The sequence below is a fragment of the Camelina sativa genome, chromosome 11, assembly GCF_000633955.1.
Source record: "Camelina sativa cultivar DH55 chromosome 11, Cs, whole genome shotgun sequence".
NCBI classification, from domain to species: domain Eukaryota; kingdom Viridiplantae; phylum Streptophyta; class Magnoliopsida; order Brassicales; family Brassicaceae; genus Camelina; species Camelina sativa.
In genome coordinates, this window is record NC_025695.1 from 34,732,896 (window position 1) to 34,756,423 (window position 23,528).

Consider the following 23,528-nt stretch of genomic DNA (forward strand, 5'->3'; position numbering starts at 1 on the left):
TATCGGTTTGGTCTGAACCTTTTTGTCTATTGCTAATAAAAAAAATTGTACTCACGGCAGGTCTGCAGTTCTGGTGAACCAGATTCAACAGTCAAAGTTTTTGTCCATCACTATAATGTCTTTCGTTTTCTTAATTAGTAGATCATATATGTTTGGTTTGACCCTTTGTGTCAATTGCTAACCAAAAAAATTATCTACACTTCAGGTCTGTAGCTCTAGTGGACCAATTTTAACATGCAAGGTTTTTGTCCACCACTATTATGTCTTTCGTTCTCTTAAGTGGACTATATTCGTTTGGCTTGACCATTTTTTATACACATTTCAGGTCTGTTGACAGCAAATGCACTGACCTACGGTGGACATGTTTGTTTGTTGTCCCTCCTTGCGTTTTTATCTATCTACCTTCAGAATTTTATTATGTAAACCCTACTCTTTTGTTCCTCTAAAGTCTAAATGTATTCTATTTTGGTCAATCACTAACATGAGTAATGAAAAAGTTTGTGCAAAAATCTTATTTGTCTTACACTATTTGGATAGATTGCCTACCACATTTTAATTAATAGACAACAATGTTAACAATTACCATTATTGTCCAAATTTGACTAAAAACTATTGTCCAAGTTCTCTTGTATTACAATAATTGGATAGAAACAAAATAATTGTCCACAGTGTGACTCATAATAACATTGTCTACCATATTATGAATGGACAATAATTACTCATTGTTATAATGTCTTAAATATTGTCTACCCAAATACAAAGTAATGAAAGAGAATCGTGTTATTAATGATCCGTTAGGAGCCGCACAAAACAGTCGCCTACATATTTCATCTCTCTTGTTTCTTGAATTTAAGGATGTTTTTATCTTTTTATATGTGGCATATAATTTAAAAGTGGCAATTTAAAAAAGAAAAATACAAACTAGCATTTCTCATAGCTTTTGTTTTAAAAATAACATTTCTTGTGAAATTCCCTACTTTATACATCGATACAAACCTACACTTGATAAATTACAATGTATACAGTATATGCAAAGTGTCTTAAAACATACATGAAAAGCTAGATGTAATTAAATTATAAATAAAATACGGTCTAGGTTTAGAGACATGGTCTATAAGTTTTAAAAGAAGCAATCATTATCAATGGAGTTGGATTCAAATGTCAACTCTCAACTAATCAGAAGAAGAGTACATAGCCCGACTTGTGTGCCTCTTTATCACTACTCTCCCCACACAAACGTGCCAAAATAAATATATGTTCCACTCTCACCAAATTCTAAAATAATATTTTATTAACATACTTTGGTTACAACTTACAACAACTTGCTCCGCACATATCTCGTTTCAACTAAAATAACTAAATCGGCCCAATTTGGCCACCCACTCTCACTCTTCTTCTCACGCAACTTCCTCTCCTCTCAAGATTCCTCTCCACACTTCACCTTATTCTATATATCTCTCTCTGCTCTTTTACTTAGGTTTTTAATAATTCTTGTAACAATGGCCCTTGAAGCTCTGAATTCACCAAGACTGGTCGAAGAGGCAACAAGATTTCATGGTTTTGAGCAATGGACCAGAGGCAAGAAACGATCAAAACGTTCTAGATCTGGTCATCACGACCACGGTCTCACTGAAGAAGAGTATCTAGCTTTCTGTCTCATGCTTCTTGCTCGCGACCGCGGCGATCTTGATACTGTAACGGCCGCCAAGAAGCCGGGTTATAAGTGTGGCGTATGTGACAAGACGTTTTCGTCTTACCAAGCTCTCGGCGGTCACAAGGCGAGCCACCGGAGTTTAATCGGAGGTGAAGATAAAGATAAGTCGATGGCAGTTTCCGCCGCCGTGAAATCTCACGTTTGTTCGATCTGTTTGAAATCGTTCGCCACCGGTCAAGCTCTTGGCGGCCACAAGCGGTGCCATTACGAAGGGAATGGAAACGGAGGCGTTTCGAATTCGGAAGGTGTGGGATCTACTAGCCACGTCAGCAGTAATAGCCACCGTGGGTTTGACCTTAATATTAGGCAGGTACGGGAAATTTCGCCGGACGACGAAGTGATGAGTCCGATGGCGGCGAAGAAGCCTTGCCTGAAGTGAAGTTTGGTAAAGTTTACTATATAAACTGTAAATACCAAATTTTCGATTTCAAAGAATCCAGTTTTGCAAACAAAATATTCAATTTTTTTTTTGATGTTTATGTTTTCTACAAGTTACAACTTATAAAATATTATTTATAAATTCAGACAAATTCCCATAAATTATTTAGATATTTCTATATATATAACAATTTTGGTTGAGTTACCTACAAAAGTAGTCTAAAAAAAAAAAAGATGTTCAATTGTTCATGATCTACCTGAATTATTTGGATGATTAGCTATATATGTTTCAGTCCCTCTGTTTCGAAAGTACACACTAAACATTAATATCTGCAGAACAGAAGTAGCACAGCAAATTAAATTTGATTTAAACCACGACTTGTATATTTACAACCAGACTTCTTGTTGTTAAAGTTAAACTATCAAACTGAATTGGCCCCCCTATTTGAATCAGATGATCTCCTTACATTCTCATAACTCCAAAATTTGACCATATTGAGTGGCTTTCGTACTTACATTCTGTTAACTTTTGTCACTTTAACTATCGTAGCTGTGTAATCTGTGTCTTCAAACTGCATTCCGTTACCTGCATAGTTTAAAGATAAATCCCCAAATCTCTAGTTACAGAATGGATCAAAATTTAGATATCGTACCTGCAGAGCTGATATTGTGTTTAGGAGGTCCCGGCACACGTCGAGCATCCTTTCCTCCTTGACGCTTACACTGCCAAGTTCTGCTGCCAAGCTGCTTATCTTCCCAACCTGAGAAAATGGGATTCACTTTTTAGTATATAAATATGAATAACTTATCGACGCAAATCCTCTTCTCACAATCACGTAGTGCTGACAAAATTATGGAACAAAGTACTTTAGACCAGATATTAAGACTCTAATCATAATCAGAGAATAATGCGTAAGCGAAGATAGTGGACTATTCACTTGACTGCAAGAGGAGATGGGCGCAATTAAACAAGAAGGGATGTGCTCTGCCAACTCAGTACATTGCTTACTCTCTATTTGTCTTGACAATTCCGTGTAGGTGTTAAAAATTGCAGCTACACACTATTGAGTACGGCAGAAAAAAAACTAAACACGACGAGGGAAAGATTGGGTCACCTTTGGCAGCAACAAACATATGGAAGATGCCATTGCTTGCATAACATCAACTGCTGAGCAAATGGCATCCTTAACACTGTGTACGTTTACCTGCATATGGTATCATCATCAGCAAGCATAACATATCTTTTCTCAATACAGTACTATAGGCAATACGTGTGAGTAAGAGTCAAACCATTGCCCCGCAATCAACAGGTAGACAAAGCGTGCTGCCTTTCAACGCTTCAGCAGCTCCTACCAAAGAACTCATATAATCCCGTTCCATAACCAACCACTCTTCTAGATGTTCCATCTATATATTTGCATGAAAAAAAATGAACTTTCTTGCTAAAGTAAGATCCAATTTGGAGAAGGTCCCAAAGCTATAAGAGGCAGGACATAAAAATGAACCTAAAAGGGAGAATCACTCATATAAAAGTGTAAACTTACCTGACTATTGAGAATAGATATCAGTTTCAAGTTCTGCTTCAGGTGCTGCAATTCAATTCTTTTCGCTCTGACAGAATCATACAGCTTAGAGATACTTATCCATGCATTGTACAATCTTTTCTGCAATGAAAACAAGCTTCATCGGAGTTTGTGGCCTCTCATTGAAAACCAACTGAAACTAACAACTTAAAACTTAGCCACTTGGACATAGTTGGCATAGACAAGCCTGTACAACATAACATATTTATTTTGTTTTAACACAAGAGAGACGTGCCTAAGAGCTTGTTTTCATTGAAATTAACTGATTCTAAAACCATTAGCTATTGTCACATTCAAAGTGACCGAATGTTAAAATCCAAAATTGATTGGAAACACTAATTGTGCTAATAATCAAGGTTCTAAAGCATTCAGGACGAAAATGATTTACTTACCTCCGCTCTCAACTTTTGTGAAGAGATAACAGCATTTGCTCGTGCATTAGCAAATCGCCACTGCAGCAACCTATTGTGTAATAGCTTTAACAAGTGAGCATCAGCAACACCATTATCTCTGATCTTCTCTTTAACATCCACAGCAGAATTCAGAACCAAAGGCATGTTTTTAGTCAGGGAGCTTCTCACTCTTAGTGGGCTCATCCTGCCTGAAGGGCTAATCCCTCTTGGAGGAACCACGCCTCTCGAAGGGCTTATTCCTCTAGCAATGCTGGCTCCTCTCGAGGAAGCTGCAATCATACCAAACTTGCTAGGTGAAGCAGGTCGAATCTGCTCACTCTTTGAAAACAATTGGCTTCCTTTTGGGGACAACACATGAGCATCCACCGATACCTTCCTCAGTCCATTAGATTTAGCAACCTGTGAGCCAGGCTCTAACCGATGCTGCGACCGATTACTAGCCAATTGCGGAACTCTCCCCTTAACCACATTGCCACGAGCTGGTAACAACTTCCCTCTTCCATTAGAGCTTCCAGAAGAAACACTCTCAGTCTCTAATTCAACACTCGATGAATCTCTCGTCATCCGCGGTCTATTATTCACCATGGAATTCTGAAGAGCTCTAGCCACACCATTGCCAGATCCGTTCAGTTTCTTCCTAGTATCAGTGAAGTCTACACTTCTACTCAAACAACTCGGTTGCAGAGACCTAGGCCATTGCTCATTGAGCTTTGTCTTCTCTTGCTGAGCTCCACAACTCCTAGATGTTGTTGCCGTCGGAATCGTCTTCTTCTTCTTCTCTACTGTTCCTCTCCCCGGAGATGAGTTTAGCTTCGATCTAAACTCACTCCCTGTGAACGAATCCGCCTGAAACGACGCAAACAAGCTTCTCCCAGAAGTCAACAACATTCTCTGCGCTGAAGAAACCTCTCCACCACTACCTCGTCGATCTAACGCCTCACGACGTGGTGTTGATCTCGGCCGATTTATAGCAACAGACGGAGTCACCGGCCGAGTAACAATCGGCGATTGACATCTCTTCGCCGCGGAGGACGGTGACGACGATTGGTGGAAAACCGACGACGACGAAAAAGAGGAAGCGCCGTTAAGGTAACGCGACGGTACATCTCGTGATTTAGGACGGCGATGCGGTGTTTCCGACGGAAACGACGGCGGTTTGTTCTGTTTAGCGGCGTTGAACGAAGCCGAAATTGCAGCTGTCATCTCCGACATTGGGAAATCAACATTGCGAAATGTGAGCAGTGAGGAGAGATTTATATAGTGGATGATTTCTCCATCGGGTTTTTGAGAGTTTTCCGGCGAAACTAGGGTTTGAGTTTACTTGAAATGTGCGTCAGTTTTGCACTGTAAAGTATAAATCTCCGGCGAGAGAATAGAGTGTGTGGGGAAGAGGAGATAATTACGTGAGACCATAACTCATAACTGTCGTCGTCTCTTTACTTTGTTAATTTAATAAATGCGCAAATCCAAATCTATAAAAAGTCCCACATCGCTCAAACCCATAGAAATGACTAGGGAAGCAGGGGTATAAATATAGAAGCGGTGTGTACGAGCTAATTACTTACCTGGACGGAGTCAACTCGTGATCATGCAGACGAGTGGCCTAGGCTAGTGACCTCCATTGCACATCACGGAGGGGTGCTTAGCTTAAGGTCTTCCCATGAAGAAGAGCCTACGTCATTATTTGTGGCAGAGGGGATTTGCGTTCGTGCAGCCCCGGCCATTCTTTCAGTTTCAACACCGTTTATAATTACCACTACCACTAAATGATGCTCCGCCGGAAAATAATATTACCATTTGCTCTGATCTCGTTTTTGTTATAATGTATAATCTTGTTATAAATAATATTACCACTTGCTCTAATATGTAATCTTGTTATGAACATGGACAATTACTATCATCAATTATTAATATAATTACAGAGTTTGAAAGTTAGTTCAAGAAAAGATTGATAATATGTTCTCAAGCGGGAGCAAAACACTGTCGCAAGTGATAATTTCTAAATTAATGATTCAGATCGGAGCGTTTAATGAAGAAGCAACGTTCGATTTCATATAGGACACATGAAAAAGGTTAGTACCTCCATTTACCCCTGATAGTAACAAACTTTAGGATTAATAAAGCATAATTAGGTGGATACATGATCTTTATAACTCGATTGCTACTCAAACATAAAAATTAGAACTAAAAAAAAATTATCATAAAATAACAAAGATTAACAAAACAATATTATAGACGATAAAATGTACTTCAAACGAAGATGATAAAAAATTGCCGTAATTAAACTATGCTTGCTTTTGCTATAGAGGAAGTGTTTATCATGTTTGGTGAACTTAGATGTTGAGTCTTATTTATAGTATTTTGAGAGGGTTTTGGGTTAGTAAGAGCGAAAATCTTGATGATCAAGTTGAAAAAATCCTCACAGATAACAGTTTTGAAACAAAATTAATTGGTTTAAGCATATATAATAGAATATGCTTGTAATATGCTAGTAACGTTCATTGTGATAATATATTACAATTTCCAAAAAATGAATAAAGCAGAATTTGGAACCAAGTCTTAGCAATATATGGGAAGATCTAATATTGGTTTCCTTTTTTGCAGATATTTCGAAAGTAAACTAATGTCAGATTGTTTGTTTGGCAGAGTCTTAGCAATATATGGGAAGATCTAATTAGAGGAAATAAGAAGAGTAATAAAGATCTGATTGCCGTATGTATAAATCATATATGTAGGTAAGATATTTTAGGATAATCGTATATAGAAATAAATTCGTAATTAAATGGAGCAAAAATTTTGGAAAAGAATCGTATATTACCACAGATTTTGTATTGAAAGCATAATTTAAATCAAAAATCAGAAACCTTAATTAAAAATCACAAATCATAATTAAAAATATTAATGTCAATGCTATACTTGTAAATAGGTTTGAATTTCAAGATTTATTTCATAAGTGTCTCCAAAAATGTATATATAGATTTAAAATTATAAATAATTAATATAATTGTAAATTTTTATGTTTTTGTGTTAATAGAAAAATATTAAGAACCTTAAATATCTAAATTTATGCAATCATAAAAGATCTATTTATTTATAAAACTAACTGGAGTTATTAATAGTTATATGTACCTACTACTAAATTATGTATTAATAACTAGAATTTAACTCGCGGTATACCGCGTGTATATATTTTTTATTATTATTTATATTTTATATTGTATTTGTTTGTTAAATATTGGATGTTTTTCAAATAGATGAATAACTAAATTTCTCGACCATTTGTGCGATTAAATGTTTATATTAATTTTTTAATCTGCAATATACTTCATGACCATTGTTTGTTATATTTAGTTTGTTTTGTTTAGTGTTTGAGATTCTATTTTGATTTTAATTATTATAACAAAAATAAAGGATCTAAATACATAATAAGTCATTTATACTCTATGATTAAGTCACATTTTTCCTTATGATTTAACTATTTTACACAATCTTAGTTAAATCTACTTAATGTTTCTATCTCAAATATTCTAATATTAATAGTGTTGACAAATAATAAAATGAGATTTAACCCGTGTTAGCATAAATTTAATAATATTTTATTAATTCCAACATGTCGTCTTTATAACCCATCAACTATATAACCATATTATATAGTATTTTTAAAAAATTTAATTTTACATATTCATAATATTTTAAAATTTTATTAGGTTTATATATATTAATTATAATATTTAAATAAATGTGAATCGAAATTCTTCTTACGTTAAGAATCAAAGCTCACAAGTTTTGGAAAAAAAAAACAGGAATCAAATTGTTGTTTTTTTTGTTTGCAAAGGATTCATAGTTAGAATATCTTCAATGCACAATAGAAGTGTGGTTAAATATATCATAGTTTCTGTTTCCATATTGATTCTACTGTATTTTTTTGGTTAGAATGGTATGTAAAATATTTAGGAAACAAAAAATCTGAAGTAATGCTATTTTTGGAAATTATTTAGAGATTAAATTTGTAAATAAGTACAAATATAAGGGTAGAACCCAAAATGTACTTCAAAAATGTATATATAGATTTTATGTTTTTATTTGTATCTGTATTTAATTGTTAAAAAATATTGTAGTACTACTTCAGTTTTTAGTTAAAAACTTCTAAATAAAACACATGTTGCAGTACAAAAGCGGTTCAAGGCAAAAAATGAGTAGATAAAACCACAAATCACAAAAAAAAAAAAAAAAAAAAATTGGAAAACGCAATTTATAATTTTCTATATGATTGCGGTTTTGTCAATTTTTTCTTGAAAACCGCTTATCTCAGGTTTTCATTCACGTCCTCAATATATTTTCTATGAAAGTTATTAGGAGAGAATTTGGGATACTCGTGAGTGTGTGTTAGACAATTGAATTTTTAAATTCTAAGTTTGATTTATTAAACTTAAAATGAATATTTTGAATTCTGGAGGATTTGTTGCCCTAATTCTATGTTACAAGGCATATGTAGATTCTTAAATTCTAAATGACGCTTCTATGTACGTCAGTTGATTAATTCATGACTCTTGCTTGCCTTGATGATAACTTGAGTGTTCGACACTTTATTAAATCAATTTGGTCCAATTTTTTATTTGTAAATTGTAACATTACATGGGAACAAAGGCAAAGATAATAACAAGTAAATTTATTGGATGTGTTTTTTCGTGAACGTGTTGGATCGTCGTTAAGATAATAACAAAGGAGAAGGAAATCATGGTGGATAATTGTAACATCTGCGAACCGGAATCCTGGTTTAGAGGGTGTATCGATCGATGTACTATGTGCATCGGTCGATGCAAATCCGGTTATGTGTGGACGAGTTTAAGTTAAATGCTGCGTTTTGGGGTTAGGGAAAACCCTTAACTCGAGTTTTTGTCTCATTCGACGAGTTTAGCTGTTTTTGAGAGAAAAGAAAGAGAGAAAAGTGTTCTTTAGTGTTCTTGAGGATTTTAGGGGATTTGAGGATGTTCCTGTAGAGATCTGTAGCTGGGATCGTTGTAGGAGCTTCCTAGAAGTGTTTTCTTGCTTGTTTAAGGTTCATAATCGTCTTGGCAAAGGTAAGTGCATGACCATGGCTTATCTAAGCTGGAGATTTCTCTGATCTACTTGATTATGTGTTGTTAGGCTTGTTAGTATGTTATGTGGGATGATGGGAAGCTTTCTTGTAGCTTGGGATCGAGTTTTGTGGTTGTAGGAACGAAGATCCGGCGAGAAGCTTCAGGGAAAAACGATGCTCGGCATGTGCGTCGGTCGATGCAAATGTGAGGACGGCGCGTTAACTCTAGGGTTTTCGTGCTATGTCGAGCATGTGTCGGTCGATGCAAGCTTTGTGTCGGTCGATGCAACCCCAATCGGTGTCGGTCGATGCAGAGTCCTGGTTTGTTATTGATGTGTTTTTTATTGTTGATTGATGGTTGAAGATGTCTCTATTGCTTGTGTGTGTAGCCCAGTAGATGGGAGGATTGCCTTACTGAGTATTTATTAAATACTCATGCATTGCAATTTGTGTTTGTAGTGCAGGTAAAGGCAAAGTGTGATCGTGGAATCAAGGCAAAGAAGAGGAGGATGTTCTAGGGACTCTCGATTGGATGTTGTCTGGCTTGCTAGGTTGCTAGAGTTGGGTCATTAGAACATTGTTTAGGATTGCTGGTTCTTTGATTCATGTGGATGATTATTTATTATGGAAATGATATTGGTTATTGGATTATTGGTATTATTATTTCCGTTGTTTGGTGTGATTGTGGTTAGGTAGCTAGTGGGTATGGGACCATTAGTTGTACAGTATTTATTATTATTATTATTATTATTATTATTATTATTATTATTTTATTATTTATTATAAAAAAACGGGTCGGGTCGTTTCAATAATCGCTTTAGCATATCAAGATTCAAGATCAGTTCTATAAGAAGAATAAGCGAAGACGAAATTGGAGACTTGTTAGTGGTAAGTTTCACCTCTTACCAAAAAAAAGGGGTCTGACCCGAATCAATGGATGAGCCCATCAAAAAAAGCCCATAAACTAAGTCATATCGGTGAACGGTATTTTTGGGATTTCACCAGCTGAATCGATACAATTCTCTATAAATATCGGAAGGTTTGGCGCAATAAAGGGATCCACAATTCTTTCTAAAGCAAAGTAAATAGCAATATCATCTATACAATTCGCCCACAGAGAATCCGAAGCTCAACTAATTCTATTCTTGCTCGGCCTCGACCAATTCTTAGATTGTTTTACGTGCTCGTTCATTTTGTAATCGTTCCTATTTTTAGTAAAATTTTGGCTCGTCTATAAAAGAGATTATTCTTACTTGCCTTGAGATTCCCACAACTTGTTTGTTAGATTCATAGAGGAATAAAACGAGAAATCATAAAATGTATGCTCAAGACTGTTTCAAGTTTCTGTGCCTTGTTTCATGTTTCTACAACTCATTTCATGTTTTTACAATTAAAAAACCTTTTAAAATCATGTAAAAAGTGTGTTAATCATATTTATACTTAAAAACATCTTACAAAATCTTTTTAAAACCTTTTAATATTTTCTTAACACCTATTAAAATCCTTTAAAACCTTATCAAACAATATAATTATTTTTTATTATCATTTTAATTTAAAATTTTAAGAAAATTTTAAAATCTCTAGAAAACCTTTTAAAATCGTTTCAACTTAAAATGATAAGAATTGTGCTTTATAATCATTTTAAATGAAACTTCTTAAAAGCTTTATAGAAAATTAATTGTAAAGGGTTTTTTTGGATGTATAGATAAGTAGTAATATACATTCCATAAATACCTTTTGTGTGCTAACTTATTTTGTCTACTAAGTAATGACATTTTAAGTAATTATAAATTTAGTCAGAGGTTACTTTTAACTGTACTTAAAAATGTTACTATAGATATGGTTACAAAAAAGGATCTTTGACCATATCTCCAATCATATATTACTGCAAATATATATATGCTAATTTTGACCCAAAAGTTAACATTTATTTTAATATTTATCAAATTAACATATCTACATTAAAATGTTACAGTCAAAACATTTCTACACAATGGGTGTTAGTGGTTTATTCATAGTGAGTAGTAAGTAGGTAACTGTTTTCGGTTAAAGAATCAATTTGCAACTATAGTAGAACTAAAAAACTGAATATAACTATTACAAGTGATATAATTGGTATAACTAAGAAAAGTGGTATAACTATTAGAAGTGGTATAATTGAGAAAAGTGGTATAACTGGCATAACTGAGTAAAGAAGTATAATTGTTAAAAGTGGTATAATTAGTACAACTTGTATTCCTAAGAAACTAGTATTTCTGCTACAAATCATTATGTGTTAATTTCCTTTTCTTTTAATAAACTCAATTATCGGCTGATCCATTTTTAATAAACTCAACTATATATATATATATATATATATAGTTAAGGAGGAAACTATTATTTTTATTGTTAATATATTTTTTTTTCTTGTTAATTTTGTACTTTCATTATGTTGTATTAGAGATCAATCTAAATTATATATCATAATTTTTTTAAATTTAAAAATTAAAATTTGAAGTGGGAATTATGATTTAAATCTTTATTTTCTATTTTTATCACAATAAGAAAACGTAATCATAATCAAACATTGGTTACATCTGGAGAATTGTTGTCAATCATGGTAAAGATAAAAAAAAAGATCATAATCTATTATAATTACTGTAAATATGAAAATATATCAAGAAAGAAATAAAAAAAACATTAGAAGTATTTTTTTGTCATCATTGAATCGACAAGACCCGACTTATAGCCAATCTCTACTATGCGTGGTAACGCTACTTAGTAGAGTCAAACTCCTGTGGGATTGGTCATAAAGGTGCTTGAACATTAGAAGTATTAAAGAGAAATCTAAGATTACAAAATGCCTAGATCTAGCAATAACAAATAAGATGACATTCTATAATAAATAAGATTTGCATTTCTTTGCTAAAAATAAAATAAGTTGAAAAAGATAAAATGGAAATAAAATTATAAATAAGCTTTTTTTTACGAACAAAATATATAGGAAACATTATTCGTTACTTATTCCACTTCTACCAATTCCGTCCTCTGTTTTGGTCTTCTGAGAGTCGTCATGAACTTCCGATATTTTCTTTTGTTTCTTGCACGAAGTCTCTGAGCTCTTTCATTATTCGTCTCACTCTTATAGTGTAGTGACATATGTGCAGCAAATTTTTGAGAAGTATCAAACACCTCATTGCACTTGGGACATATATATGGACCATTTTTTTCACGTGGTATACTATGTGTACGACCATCATACTCATCATCACCACTTTTCTTATCTTCTTCAGAATCAAAAGTATTGGTTGGTTTGAGAATTTTCTTCAAAGATCGACGATCTTGAGGAACATGGTTTTGCTTTGATGACAAGGAAAACTTATCAGAATTATGAGAAGGAGGAGCAGAATGATGAGGATTAGTAGTAGGATGATTAGGAGGAGCAGCAGAATGATGAGGATGAGTAGTAGGATGATGAGGAGGAGCAGCAACATGATGAGGAGGAGCAGCAGAATGATGAGGAGGGGCAACGTAATCGTATGGATAAATGACACTAATAGGTGTCGGATTCAAATCTTTACGTTGTTGAAGAAGAAAATCAGCATGATGAGGAGGAGCATCATAATGATGAGAAGGAGCAGCAGAATTATAAGGAGAAACATAATCTTGGCCAGGATAAACAACACGAAGAGGTGTTGGATTCAAATCTTTGCGCTGATGAGGAAAGGCAACATTATGATGAAGAGGAGCAGCACGATGATGAGGAGGAGCAGCATAATGATGAGGAACATCATGATCATGGTCCGGATAAACGAAATTAAGAGGTGTTGGATTCAAAACTTGGCCTTGATTACCAAGAAAATATGGAGGAAGAGAAACAGGAATCCAAATATTGGGGTTAGAATCCATGACACTATTAACACGTTCAAATTCATATTTGACACTATTAAGTGTATTGGTAGGAAAATATTCAACACCAGAAGCAGAATCAAAGTTTCTCCTCATCATATTAAATAGAAAAGAAGATGAAGAGAGATGTGAATTTTGATAAGAAGAAAAAGAAGGAGTAGAAGCAAACAAATTTGCATGGTTCATATGATCATAATCAGATGTTGTGAACATCGATTGAACCATCTTGGAGTTTTGATTCATTTTGATGGAAGACATTTCACGATGGCTTATGAAATCATCATTGCATATGTTGAACATATTTGGATTGGAAGACATATTGAAACTTTAAGTGTGTGTTTACACCATTTGTCTACATATCCTTTTATACAGTTTTAAGTAATAAAAAAAAGGTAATGAAATGAAAATTTTCAATTCAAAGTCAATATATTTTGTTATCTGGTTAATTTCAAATTTGGCGCGTTATTTATGACTTTGAATAACTTATTTGGCGGATTATTTAATTTTGTTGACTAGTTAGTATAATTTAGTATTATGGTTTGAATTTTACATTCAATATTAAATTTTATCATTCTAATCTTCTTAGATTTTGAACACATGTTTTTAGCATTTATTGTCTTTCTTGACTGATTAATTAGGTTTGATAATTATTTTGAAAATCATTCATGTTCCATTATAAATGTAAAATAGATAAACAAATGTTTTAATTCTAATGAATGATAAAGGTGAGAGATAACATATACAATTTTATTAACATAATTAAACTTTGAATTATTTATAAAAATGTAAATGTAACATATAATGCACTTTCTATTAAAAACATTTAGGTATATATTTATATTAAATATAATACTAAATTCGGACCCGCACGTACGTGCAGGATTGATTTCAAAAGTTAAAGTTATTTATCAGGTCTACAATATATTATGTATGTGTGAGATTTTGTATGTAAACATATTTTTAACAAATATTATTAATATTTATAATCTAAACTCATACCAGTAAATAAAAGAAAATAATATGTTTATTTCTGGACAGAAAAACTCGTCACGTCCCATACATGTCATGTTTTTTCTATCTCATAATTGTGGTTTTGGATCAAAATTGATTACACCATAACATTTGGATCGACACAACGGTGGATCCGAATCAAATGTGAACCGAATTGATCGGTTATAAAGATTAACCAAATTGGATTCCCTAAATTGTCTAGCTGGGGAAACTCACATTGATAGGCCTACCTTGTAACGACTTTGCTATTTTTTTACTCGTAGAAAACCGGTTCTCCAAAAACCACATGAGCAATATCTACATTCGTCCTGCAGAATTTGCAACACCCGTGGGTAACGGCGTTTCAAAAAAAAAATTCTAATCTATAAAGTATGCCTTTTTTCAACCAAACATTAATTAAAATAGAACTCCAATTTAGTTGCCCAAACTGGATGAAAGTTATTTAAAAACGTAATTTCTGACACCAATGATCTATAAAATATGTTTTAAGAGATCGGTTAAAATATTATTTTCTGTTTTGATAGTCTCAAACTCTGTAATTTTTAAAAGTATCCAAATTTTTTCAAATAATTATCCTAAAATAGATATTTATCCATTCCAAAATTGCACATACTCAAATTAGATTTTGAAAATTAAATATAGTTATATATATATATATATATAAGATTTCTAGCATGTTACCCAAAATTTTATATATTAATGTGGAAAAAAAAAGTGAAACTCGTTTAAGTTTCACTTTTTTTTGACAAAAAGTTCTTGAAGTCTCGTTTGGGAGAAACCCAAACATAATTTATATATCATATTGTAGTTTGACTTATTTATTCTTATTGAAAATAGCATATTTCATAGTATGTTTCATATGATATCCTTTATTCATTGATATTGAAATTTATCCTTATACATTATCACAGTTACAGTAATTATGGTTGTTCAAATCTAATTAGGGGGATTCTTTCTTTTTACTTAGTATGATAAGTTCTATGGTTAACGAAGATTAGGGGGATTCTTTCTTTTTAGTTGGTATGATAGTTAGTTCTACTTATGCGGTAGAATTAAATTTGATATCTTTATATTATTTGAATTTATAATTGTCTTTCCAAAATTTGATTTAATATTATTAGTTTCTATCAGTTTGGATAGGCAATTCTAGCCATATGTTTTGTTTTGTTTGATCGCCCCAATTTAAATAGCACACAAATTAAATGAAAAGAAACAAAAATGTGAATTTACAATTCGAATGTTTTTAATAAAATATATTAGTAACATTTTGTTTTTTTATACCACATATATATATATATATAAACATATATACCTACGCTATATGTGTGGATGGATAAACAAATCTAATATATATTTAGATGTTGTTTTCCTCTATATATAAAATCTAAACACAATCAATTAGTGAATTTGATTAGAATTAATAACTTCTTCATGTTTTCTCTTTCACACCATATGTCAACATTTGTTATTTTTACCGCCTGCAAACATATATATACATATAGATATTATTAAAACATGTGTGGCTAAAAAATATTAAATTCATTTATATATTGGTACCTCCATGAATGTATATTGGTACTTTCATGTATCTATAATAATATATAAAAATGAAAATATCAATTTAAAATATTATATCTTAAATGAAAGATATTACAATTTTCCCAGTTACGATAGTCTTAAGATATAATTTCATAAAGGTAAACAAAACATGTAATTGTTAGTATTTCGTCAACCATGATGTAATTGGGAACCCTTTATAATAGAAGGAAAATATTAGAATCCTAAAAACATTAAAAAAAAATATATATATAAGAGTAGTTCAAAACCAAACAAAAAGGGCTCACAAATATTTTCTTGAGTTATGCCTGAATTTTCAACCCTGTAAAAATACATTTAAACATAAATTAGTTTCATAATTAAGAAAAGACTTTTACAAATAAAAAAGAACCTTATAGCACTGCAAAATTTATTATGATTTGGAAATATATCGAAGAAATCACTCACACTAACATGTTTTAATATCAATAGGCGATGTGTAACAATATAATCATAGAGTAAAACTACAGTATTATAGTTAATGTATATATGTACTATAACATAAAAAAACTGTAATTAATCAAAAAAAATCGTAAGATTAAATAGATTATAACAACTTACTGTTTCACAGCATCCGTATTTTAGAAGTTTTACAGTCTTGACTTTTATGTTTCACATGTTCTTGAAGAGTTTCAAATCTGAAAAACTAAAAGATATTGAAAAATAAAAGGAAGAAAACTCAAAACTCAAAATATTGATACTTGGAGAAGTTTTTGCGAATGAATGAAACAAAATACTTAGACGCATCTTATATAGAGATTAGGTTAGCTCAATACAATCTATTTTAAATTGTTCGATTTGTATATTAGGTAACATCAAAATCGATAATTAATGTTTCCAAAAATATCTCAAAAATATATAACCAAATTAAATATGTTTACTTATATATAATTTTGAATTTATACCCGTTTTTGTAAGAAGCTAAGATAGCTACATATTTTGGTAAGTACCTAAGATTTCGTATATGTGATAATTTAAAATCTTTTAAACTAAATCAAGAAAATATGTGAAACATGTAGAGTTTGTATCACATTAATTTACTTATTAAAAACGATTTTGCTAAATCAATGAAATTATGGTCGTATTTAAAATGATAATTAACAACCAATTGAGGTTAATTAGATATTTGATTTTATATCATTAGATAAGGTAATTTTGAGATTTCAACTTAATTCATTTTAAATTTGAATTTAAATATGGATAGTTTTCTATATTGAATTATATGTTATTTAGGATTTGTGATTTGTGATTAATGCTCCACAATAATAGCTATGGAAGTTACTAATTGTCACCAACACTGATTTGTTTTTACTTCCATAAAATATTTATATTATATATATTTTTGTTTGACCTTTATTATACATAATTGTGGTCTGGTCGATTCTGTTTTGATCCAAGATTTTTTTTCCTGATCCGATTTGTAAAACACGATCCGAATTTAGAAAAACCGGGTCACATACGGATCTGCCCGTTTTGATGTATAAAATTACGTGACTGTCCCTCTTTTATTGTATGCTTTATAATTTATTCAAGGATAATATTTGTCCTAATCGAATGTTTTATTTTTGCCTTGAAAAAATGCTTCTCTTTTTAATAGTATAGATATTAGTAATCATCAAATGTAGAATTTTATCTGTGCGAGAACATAACTACATGCTTTTTTGTTACCTCCAAATTTTCTTATTTAAGAAACAGCATTTTAAGAATTTTATTGTTACACCGGAGATGTCTTATACTTATCCTAGTCAAACTTAAATGTTAGTTTAGTTTTTTTGTTTAATTTTCTGTTTTTGAAGATTTTTTTTTCTACTACTTATGATTATGTCTTTGTTATTTTGCCTATGGATTCCACTGTTAAGACAGTCCGGTTGTGGAGGTTTTCATCAATCCTTTCATGTTTTCCTTTATACTTATTACAAAAATTTAAATATTTGTTACTGCAATATAATTTTTATTTCATACAGTTTTAGTTAAACAAATCTGTTTTAACATGTAAATGAGGAAATAAACTGTAGCTAAGTGAGAGTAAAGAATAAATTATATTAATTTTAATCCAAACATGTCCCATGATATTTTAAATGTTTTATAAGTTATAATATTAATAATATTTTAAATTGATTAAGTTGAATATATCAATAATAATATTTAAAACTTAGTAAAAATATATGAAATTTATTATAGCTTGTATTATCAAACAGTTCAACTAAAAATGAATGAAATACTAAAAAAAAAAAGATCATTGTGTATGACTTATTTTATGTTTTTGTATTACTTATAAATGATGGAAAAAAAATTAATTAAAATGTGTTGATGCAAATAATTTACATAGTTTTATTAAAAAGTGATGCAATTATACATAATATTGGCATCATGTTTATATTGTGTCCATTACAAAACATGATGTTACTTGTTCAAATCATGTTATGTAAGTGATTTAGTATTTTTAACGGTTACAATAACTGATATAAATACTTTCATCACTTACTAATTATTAATACATATGTTAATATTAAATATCAGTATTTTTTAAATTCATATAAAATAACTAATTAAATATAAAAATAAATATACTAATAAAAATATTTTTTGAAAAAACATAATAAATCTATTGTGCAAATGATTTACTATAAACTAAATAATTAATTTAAGATGATAGATTAACCAAACAATCCAAAAACGTTGGTTAGCTAGTTAGTTGTTGTCGTCACCGCCACTGCCAAGATTTGGCTTGGATAATCGCAATTTCCTTCGATCTGGTCGAGTAACGGTGTTCTGGTGACTGTGAGCAAGAAAAGAGTTGGTCAATCTCATATCTCATCTGCGTTAACCATTCCACTTTTTCTCGAAGAGCGGCAAAACCCACATATCTGGAACCCACTTCCGCCATAAATCCACCTTCCATGGTAAAGAGTTAAACAATCTTTGGTTCTTCCAGTTGTGGGATATCGCAAACAATGTCACAATTTGAGCATTAACCAGGGTTCTAGCATAACCTATGTGGATCCAAAACATTCTAGGTAATCAGGGTCTCAGATCCAGTTTTCGAACAACGAGATCAACAAATGAGCCTAGGCAATGTCTAACAGATAACAACAAAATAGATAGAGATGACATGGGCTTTGGAGGATTGGGCAGGAACACTTGAGATGCTATCAGGCCGAAATGAGAACTAAATCTCATCCATAGAGATCCAAAGGCTTCTGTGAATTTCCCGAGAAGGTGAATCTTGTAGCAGCTAACCGGAGAGAGTGAAGGAGGCTTCATCGTCTTTGGTGGAAGCAAGATCGGTTCGGCCAAGCTCAAGAGGTGGCCCGAATTTGAGGTGGGAGTCAAATAACGGAGACTAGTCGCATCACTGAAGGAGGTGAAATGCATTCCGGATCGAATCGTAAATAGCAAGAGGACTCTAGATCTGCCAACAGAGAGGTTGAGCCAATGTAACAGATAATGGAGTTCGCTGGGCTCCACCCCCTTCTGAATACGATGAAGAAAACACCTTCTCTGCAGTCTGGGTTCTTTGATAAGAGTTGGGAAAGATTCAACAGGGTCCAAAAAGGAGGAAAAAAAAAGATTCGTTAAAAAGGGGGAAAGAAAGCTTCGAAAGGCAGCAGAGGTCGAGTTTTCCCGATGTCGGCGAGCAGGAACTCCACTGGCGTTGGAGAGATTTGGTGGTAGCGGTGCTTCGATAGCCGTGTCTGGGAGAGGAAGTTAGGGCGAACCCTAATTTGATATAATCTAATCTTTACACTTTTCATGATAATTCTGTCGACAAATCTGAAAACAAATTTATTTATGCCATGCCAAGCATAAGTCTTAGTTTTGTTATACGGTTTCCTTACTTAATCAATCTAACGACGAGAAAATAGCATAAATTTACTCTTGCATTATCGTAATAATGTCCGTATTGTTAGAATTTGGAGAGAGAGAGCTGCAAGATACACTCTACTCCAATATAAACTCACAAGAACACTTAAAACGGAATATGTGTGTTCATGTGTAAAGCTTTTAAGATACAACTCAATGAGAGTGCTCTTAAAGTAAAGAAGGAGTTATACACGCCAATATAAGCTGTGTATACCCAAGAATAAGTATGAGAGGCAATAGCTCTCTCACACCACATATAACTCAAATACCCTTTAGAATAGTTTAGAGAATGGTGTAGAGAATAGAATGAAACAAAGGTAGTGAGCAAGCATTGCCAAAGTTTGGTCTCTCCATGAGATTATAAAGACTATCATCTACCCCTTTGAGTGTATAAGAAACGGTTTTAGTAAGGGAAAAACCCCCAATTGGAGAGATTAATTTTTATTAAGCATATGAGTTACATATTTATACATAAATGAATGAGAACCATATGTGGTATCTTCAACCTAGCTCCAATGGTCATATATACATACAAATATACACATTAGCATGTATAGATAGCGACATGAAGAGAGATGTGAGCTGGTCCCAAGTGTTGATGGTGACAACTCCAAAATGGCCTCTTAAGCCAACATGTGACTCTCCCACTTGTTCCTTCTTTCTCTAACAGCAACATGTGATATTTGAATGTTGGTGGACGCCCAATATAGATAGATACAGCTCATAAACTGATCTTTGGGTCTCATGTGACCTCTTAGGCTCACATGTGACTATTCTTATCCACTTGCCTTTCTTTGACTTATATATATTCAACATCTTTCCCTCTCATTTCTTCAGGAGTTTTGATGAACCTTCTAGATAACTCCTTCTTCTTCTCTCTTAGCTTTACTAAGAGTAGATTCATCATAGGCCTTCATTGGACTCCAATTCGGCTCTTTATGATACTTGAAGCATATATAGAATCTTGATATTCTTGAGTTCTTCTTTGCATCATTCTTCTCCTTTGTTACTTCTGCATTATTTTTCTCCTTTGTTACTTCTTCTATCCAGTCTAATACTTCCCTTCAAGTTTTAGTGTAGAGATATCGGAGATTAGGATTGGAGATACACGAATCTAGTTGAGTGTTACACTTCTTTAAACACCATGTAGTTCGGCTTTGCTTTCTTGACATCTGCCTTAGGTTCTCCTTCTCCTGTTTCTCTCTCATAAGTATTAGTTATGTAATACTGACATTCCCTACTGACATCCAAAGTACAAAATTTAGACAGACACTCAACCAGTTGGTACGTCGTATAGATATATATTCTGACGTAGCAATCAGTCATCAAATTCTGAAATATATATCAATATTAATAGAGATATGCAGTGGAGTAATATTGGCCCTTAAGACCAAGAAATTAATAATTAAAAAAAGGATTGAGGCAAGTAAAAAGATAAAAAGATTCACACGAAAAGAATATGTAAGTTTGACATTGGGGAAAAAGTAAGGCGTAAGAGATATATAAATATCAAAATGCGTTAGTTACATTACATTTAATAAAATCAAAGAGTCGTTAGGTGAAATGTCCAACCAAAAAAAGAGAAAAAAGCTATCACATCATCACACAATACTTGTTGAGTACTCTTTTGAAGACCGGCCTTTAAATAAGCCCAGAAGCAGCCGACACACATATATATACAAGGATGCAACAAACACACACTTGTTTGGACATCAGTATCTAACCAATTGACTCTGACATTTCATCTTTCTACATGGATTCATTGGTTGAAATCTAATTATTTTAATAATGACCACTAACTTGGAAGTCTAATCTGTTTGATGGAATAAGGATATTCATTTTCTTTTTCTTTTTTTTTTTCTTTCGAAGAGAACAACAATTTAAAGGTATCACTATCATTCTTTTTCCCCTTCAAAAAGCATTTGATTTTAAAACTAATGTATTGATCATTTAATTCATAAGAGAGTGTGTTCTTCTATTAGAAATTCCATTTGTGTATGTAACTTGGGAGATTTTAGTTATATATTTTGTAACTTAGCTATACATTTTGGAGTAATTCATAGTCACCAAAGTTGATCAGTGATTCCTTAGCTTAGGTATCCAAGAAAATCAAATATTGATTTTTTGCTTTCTAGGGGTGTATGGAGAAAGAGTGTTCTAAAACATTTATTTTCGTATTTTTTCGCCTTCCCGTTAAAGAAACAAAAATTATATTTCAAAATTTTTTCTCATTAAGGGATCAAGAGTTTTGTATTTCGATGAATTATGCAAGTAGTAAATCTAAAAACTAGAGAGAACACTTGGTTTCTCAGTATATTATGGAAATGCAAGTAAGCCATCAAAGAAATATTTTTAGAGACATGTGCATATTATGTCTCAACATAGGTTATAAATTGTTTTTTTTCTAATGATAGTTGAGCAAAAAATCTTAGAAACCAGAATAGATGAACTTAGTAGTATCAAACTTTGTGAAACATTTGTGTATTTTTTATATCTACAAACACTCATGTGATGATAATACTCATAAGTACATATAGAGGCATGCCACGGAATATATAACAGCTAAAAACTCTGCAACCTCGAGTTTATTAAAATTTTGCGAACCTCACCACACTGCAAGGGACCCGTCAAGGCTCTCTCAAATACAAGGATGGTTTGGAACATCTTGGATTATATATATAATAAAACCGATCAGAATCTTTGGCAAAGATATGAACCAAGAAGATTCCAGCAAGGTTTCTTCCTCTGTTGTTGTTGTTGTGGTTTGATCTGTACGCCGCGATTATGATCTTCGTTCTTGTGTAACAGATTCCACATTATGTGTATGTCTTCGTACTCACAAGAACTCACGTCATGTTGTAACCTCAGTAGTCCTACAACACACAAGACCATCATTTAGTTTTTTCTTTTTTTTTTTAAGATATAACACCGATTCATAGAGACGTCCTACTAATCCGGAAGGTGAATATACCTACTTAGTAAGGATTTTACCACAAGCCCATCACGGATAAAGCAATAAAACCCTCAAAGACCTTAACTACATTGAAGCTCAAGAGTCTTTTTGGATCCTATAGCTAAAAAATTCCACCGACAGTTTCTTTACATGATCAAGATTCACAAAAAGAAAATGATAAGATCTAAACAACTATTATATATATGATCAAGAATCACAAAAGAAGATGAAAAAATCTAAATTATTATATGATCAAGAATCACAAAATAATTTGATAGAATCTAAACTAGTTACTATTATATGATCAAGAATCACAAAAGAAATTGATAAAAACCTAAACTAACTATTTTTTTTTTTGTTGGTTTCCATGAAACAGATAAAACGTTTTAAGGGGCTGGTGAGAGGGACGGTGGAGGGATCGGAGCTTACCACTGTGTCGGAAGCCAACGCTAACGGTGAAACGATTCCAGATGCGTCGGGTGGGGAAGGCCATCGTGTTCCACCACTCTCTCCATCTAAGGCCGGCCATTTGAGCAAAGTGAAGAGAGAAGAGAAGAGAACAGAGAAGGAGAGAGAAGGTAGAAAGGGAGACGAAAACTCAACCCCCAAAAAACTGACGTTTCAAGCAATAACTTGAACTAAATAGACACATAGAGAGGAAAATACTATTTTATTTATTATTAAAATGTTTTTTATTTATAAGGAAAGAAATATCAGCCGTATATTATATTCTATGTTTTATTGTTAACAAATATTTTATAAATATAAATAAAATACGGAAAAGACTGTTAGGTCCTTTCATCAATTGAAAAATAGGCATGCACATTCGAATTAAAGATAGAAAAAATAGGCATGAGCATTTGGATTAATACGGATATTACTAGTATCGAATCATTTTCGTTCAAATCACTGTTTTAGAAATGGCTAGGTGCTAGTCGGGCTGTTGGAGTGGATCTAGTGCCTAGCAAGAAAATCGGAGATTAAACGGAGATTAATCGGGAACTAGTTTTAGGGTTATTTTATTAAATTAGCAGTAAAATTAAAATAT

The 23,528-nt window shown here is 32.4% G+C and overlaps 4 protein-coding genes across 6 annotated transcripts; 1 reads left to right on the forward strand and 3 right to left on the reverse strand.

The window, feature by feature from the left end:
* LOC104725154 (zinc finger protein AZF3-like) lies at nucleotides 1,299-2,233 on the forward strand. Its single transcript, XM_010443760.2, has one exon. It carries the CDS (start codon nucleotides 1,500-1,502, stop codon nucleotides 2,091-2,093), a length of 594 nt encoding a protein of 197 aa, XP_010442062.1. The 5' UTR covers nucleotides 1,299-1,499; the 3' UTR covers nucleotides 2,094-2,233.
* Nucleotides 2,333-6,010, reverse strand: LOC104725155 (QWRF motif-containing protein 9-like). Of its 3 annotated transcripts, none has more exons than XM_010443763.1 (7): nucleotides 4,068-6,010; nucleotides 3,637-3,756; nucleotides 3,383-3,499; nucleotides 3,208-3,297; nucleotides 2,746-2,853; nucleotides 2,609-2,678; nucleotides 2,333-2,422 (listed from the first exon to the last, which is right to left on the reverse strand). In XM_010443763.1, the coding sequence occupies exons 1-6, from the start codon at nucleotides 5,298-5,300 to the stop codon at nucleotides 2,634-2,636; spliced, it is 1,713 nt and encodes a 570-aa protein (XP_010442065.1). In that variant the 5' UTR covers nucleotides 5,301-6,010; the 3' UTR covers nucleotides 2,333-2,422; nucleotides 2,609-2,633. The 3 variants fall into 3 exon arrangements, with proteins under 3 accessions (XP_010442065.1, XP_010442064.1, XP_010442063.1); XM_010443762.1 differs by having other exon boundaries at nucleotides 2,361-2,390; XM_010443761.1 differs by lacking the exon at nucleotides 2,333-2,422 and having other exon boundaries at nucleotides 2,429-2,678.
* LOC104728641 lies at nucleotides 12,169-13,224 on the reverse strand. Its single transcript, XM_010447596.1, has one exon. The coding sequence runs from the start codon at nucleotides 13,153-13,155 to the stop codon at nucleotides 12,169-12,171; it is 987 nt and encodes a 328-aa protein (XP_010445898.1). The 5' UTR covers nucleotides 13,156-13,224.
* LOC104725156 lies at nucleotides 21,956-23,100 on the reverse strand. Its single transcript, XM_019232513.1, has 2 exons — nucleotides 22,910-23,100; nucleotides 21,956-22,400 (listed from the first exon to the last, which is right to left on the reverse strand). The coding sequence occupies exons 1-2, from the start codon at nucleotides 23,007-23,009 to the stop codon at nucleotides 22,219-22,221; spliced, it is 282 nt and encodes a 93-aa protein (XP_019088058.1). The 5' UTR covers nucleotides 23,010-23,100; the 3' UTR covers nucleotides 21,956-22,218.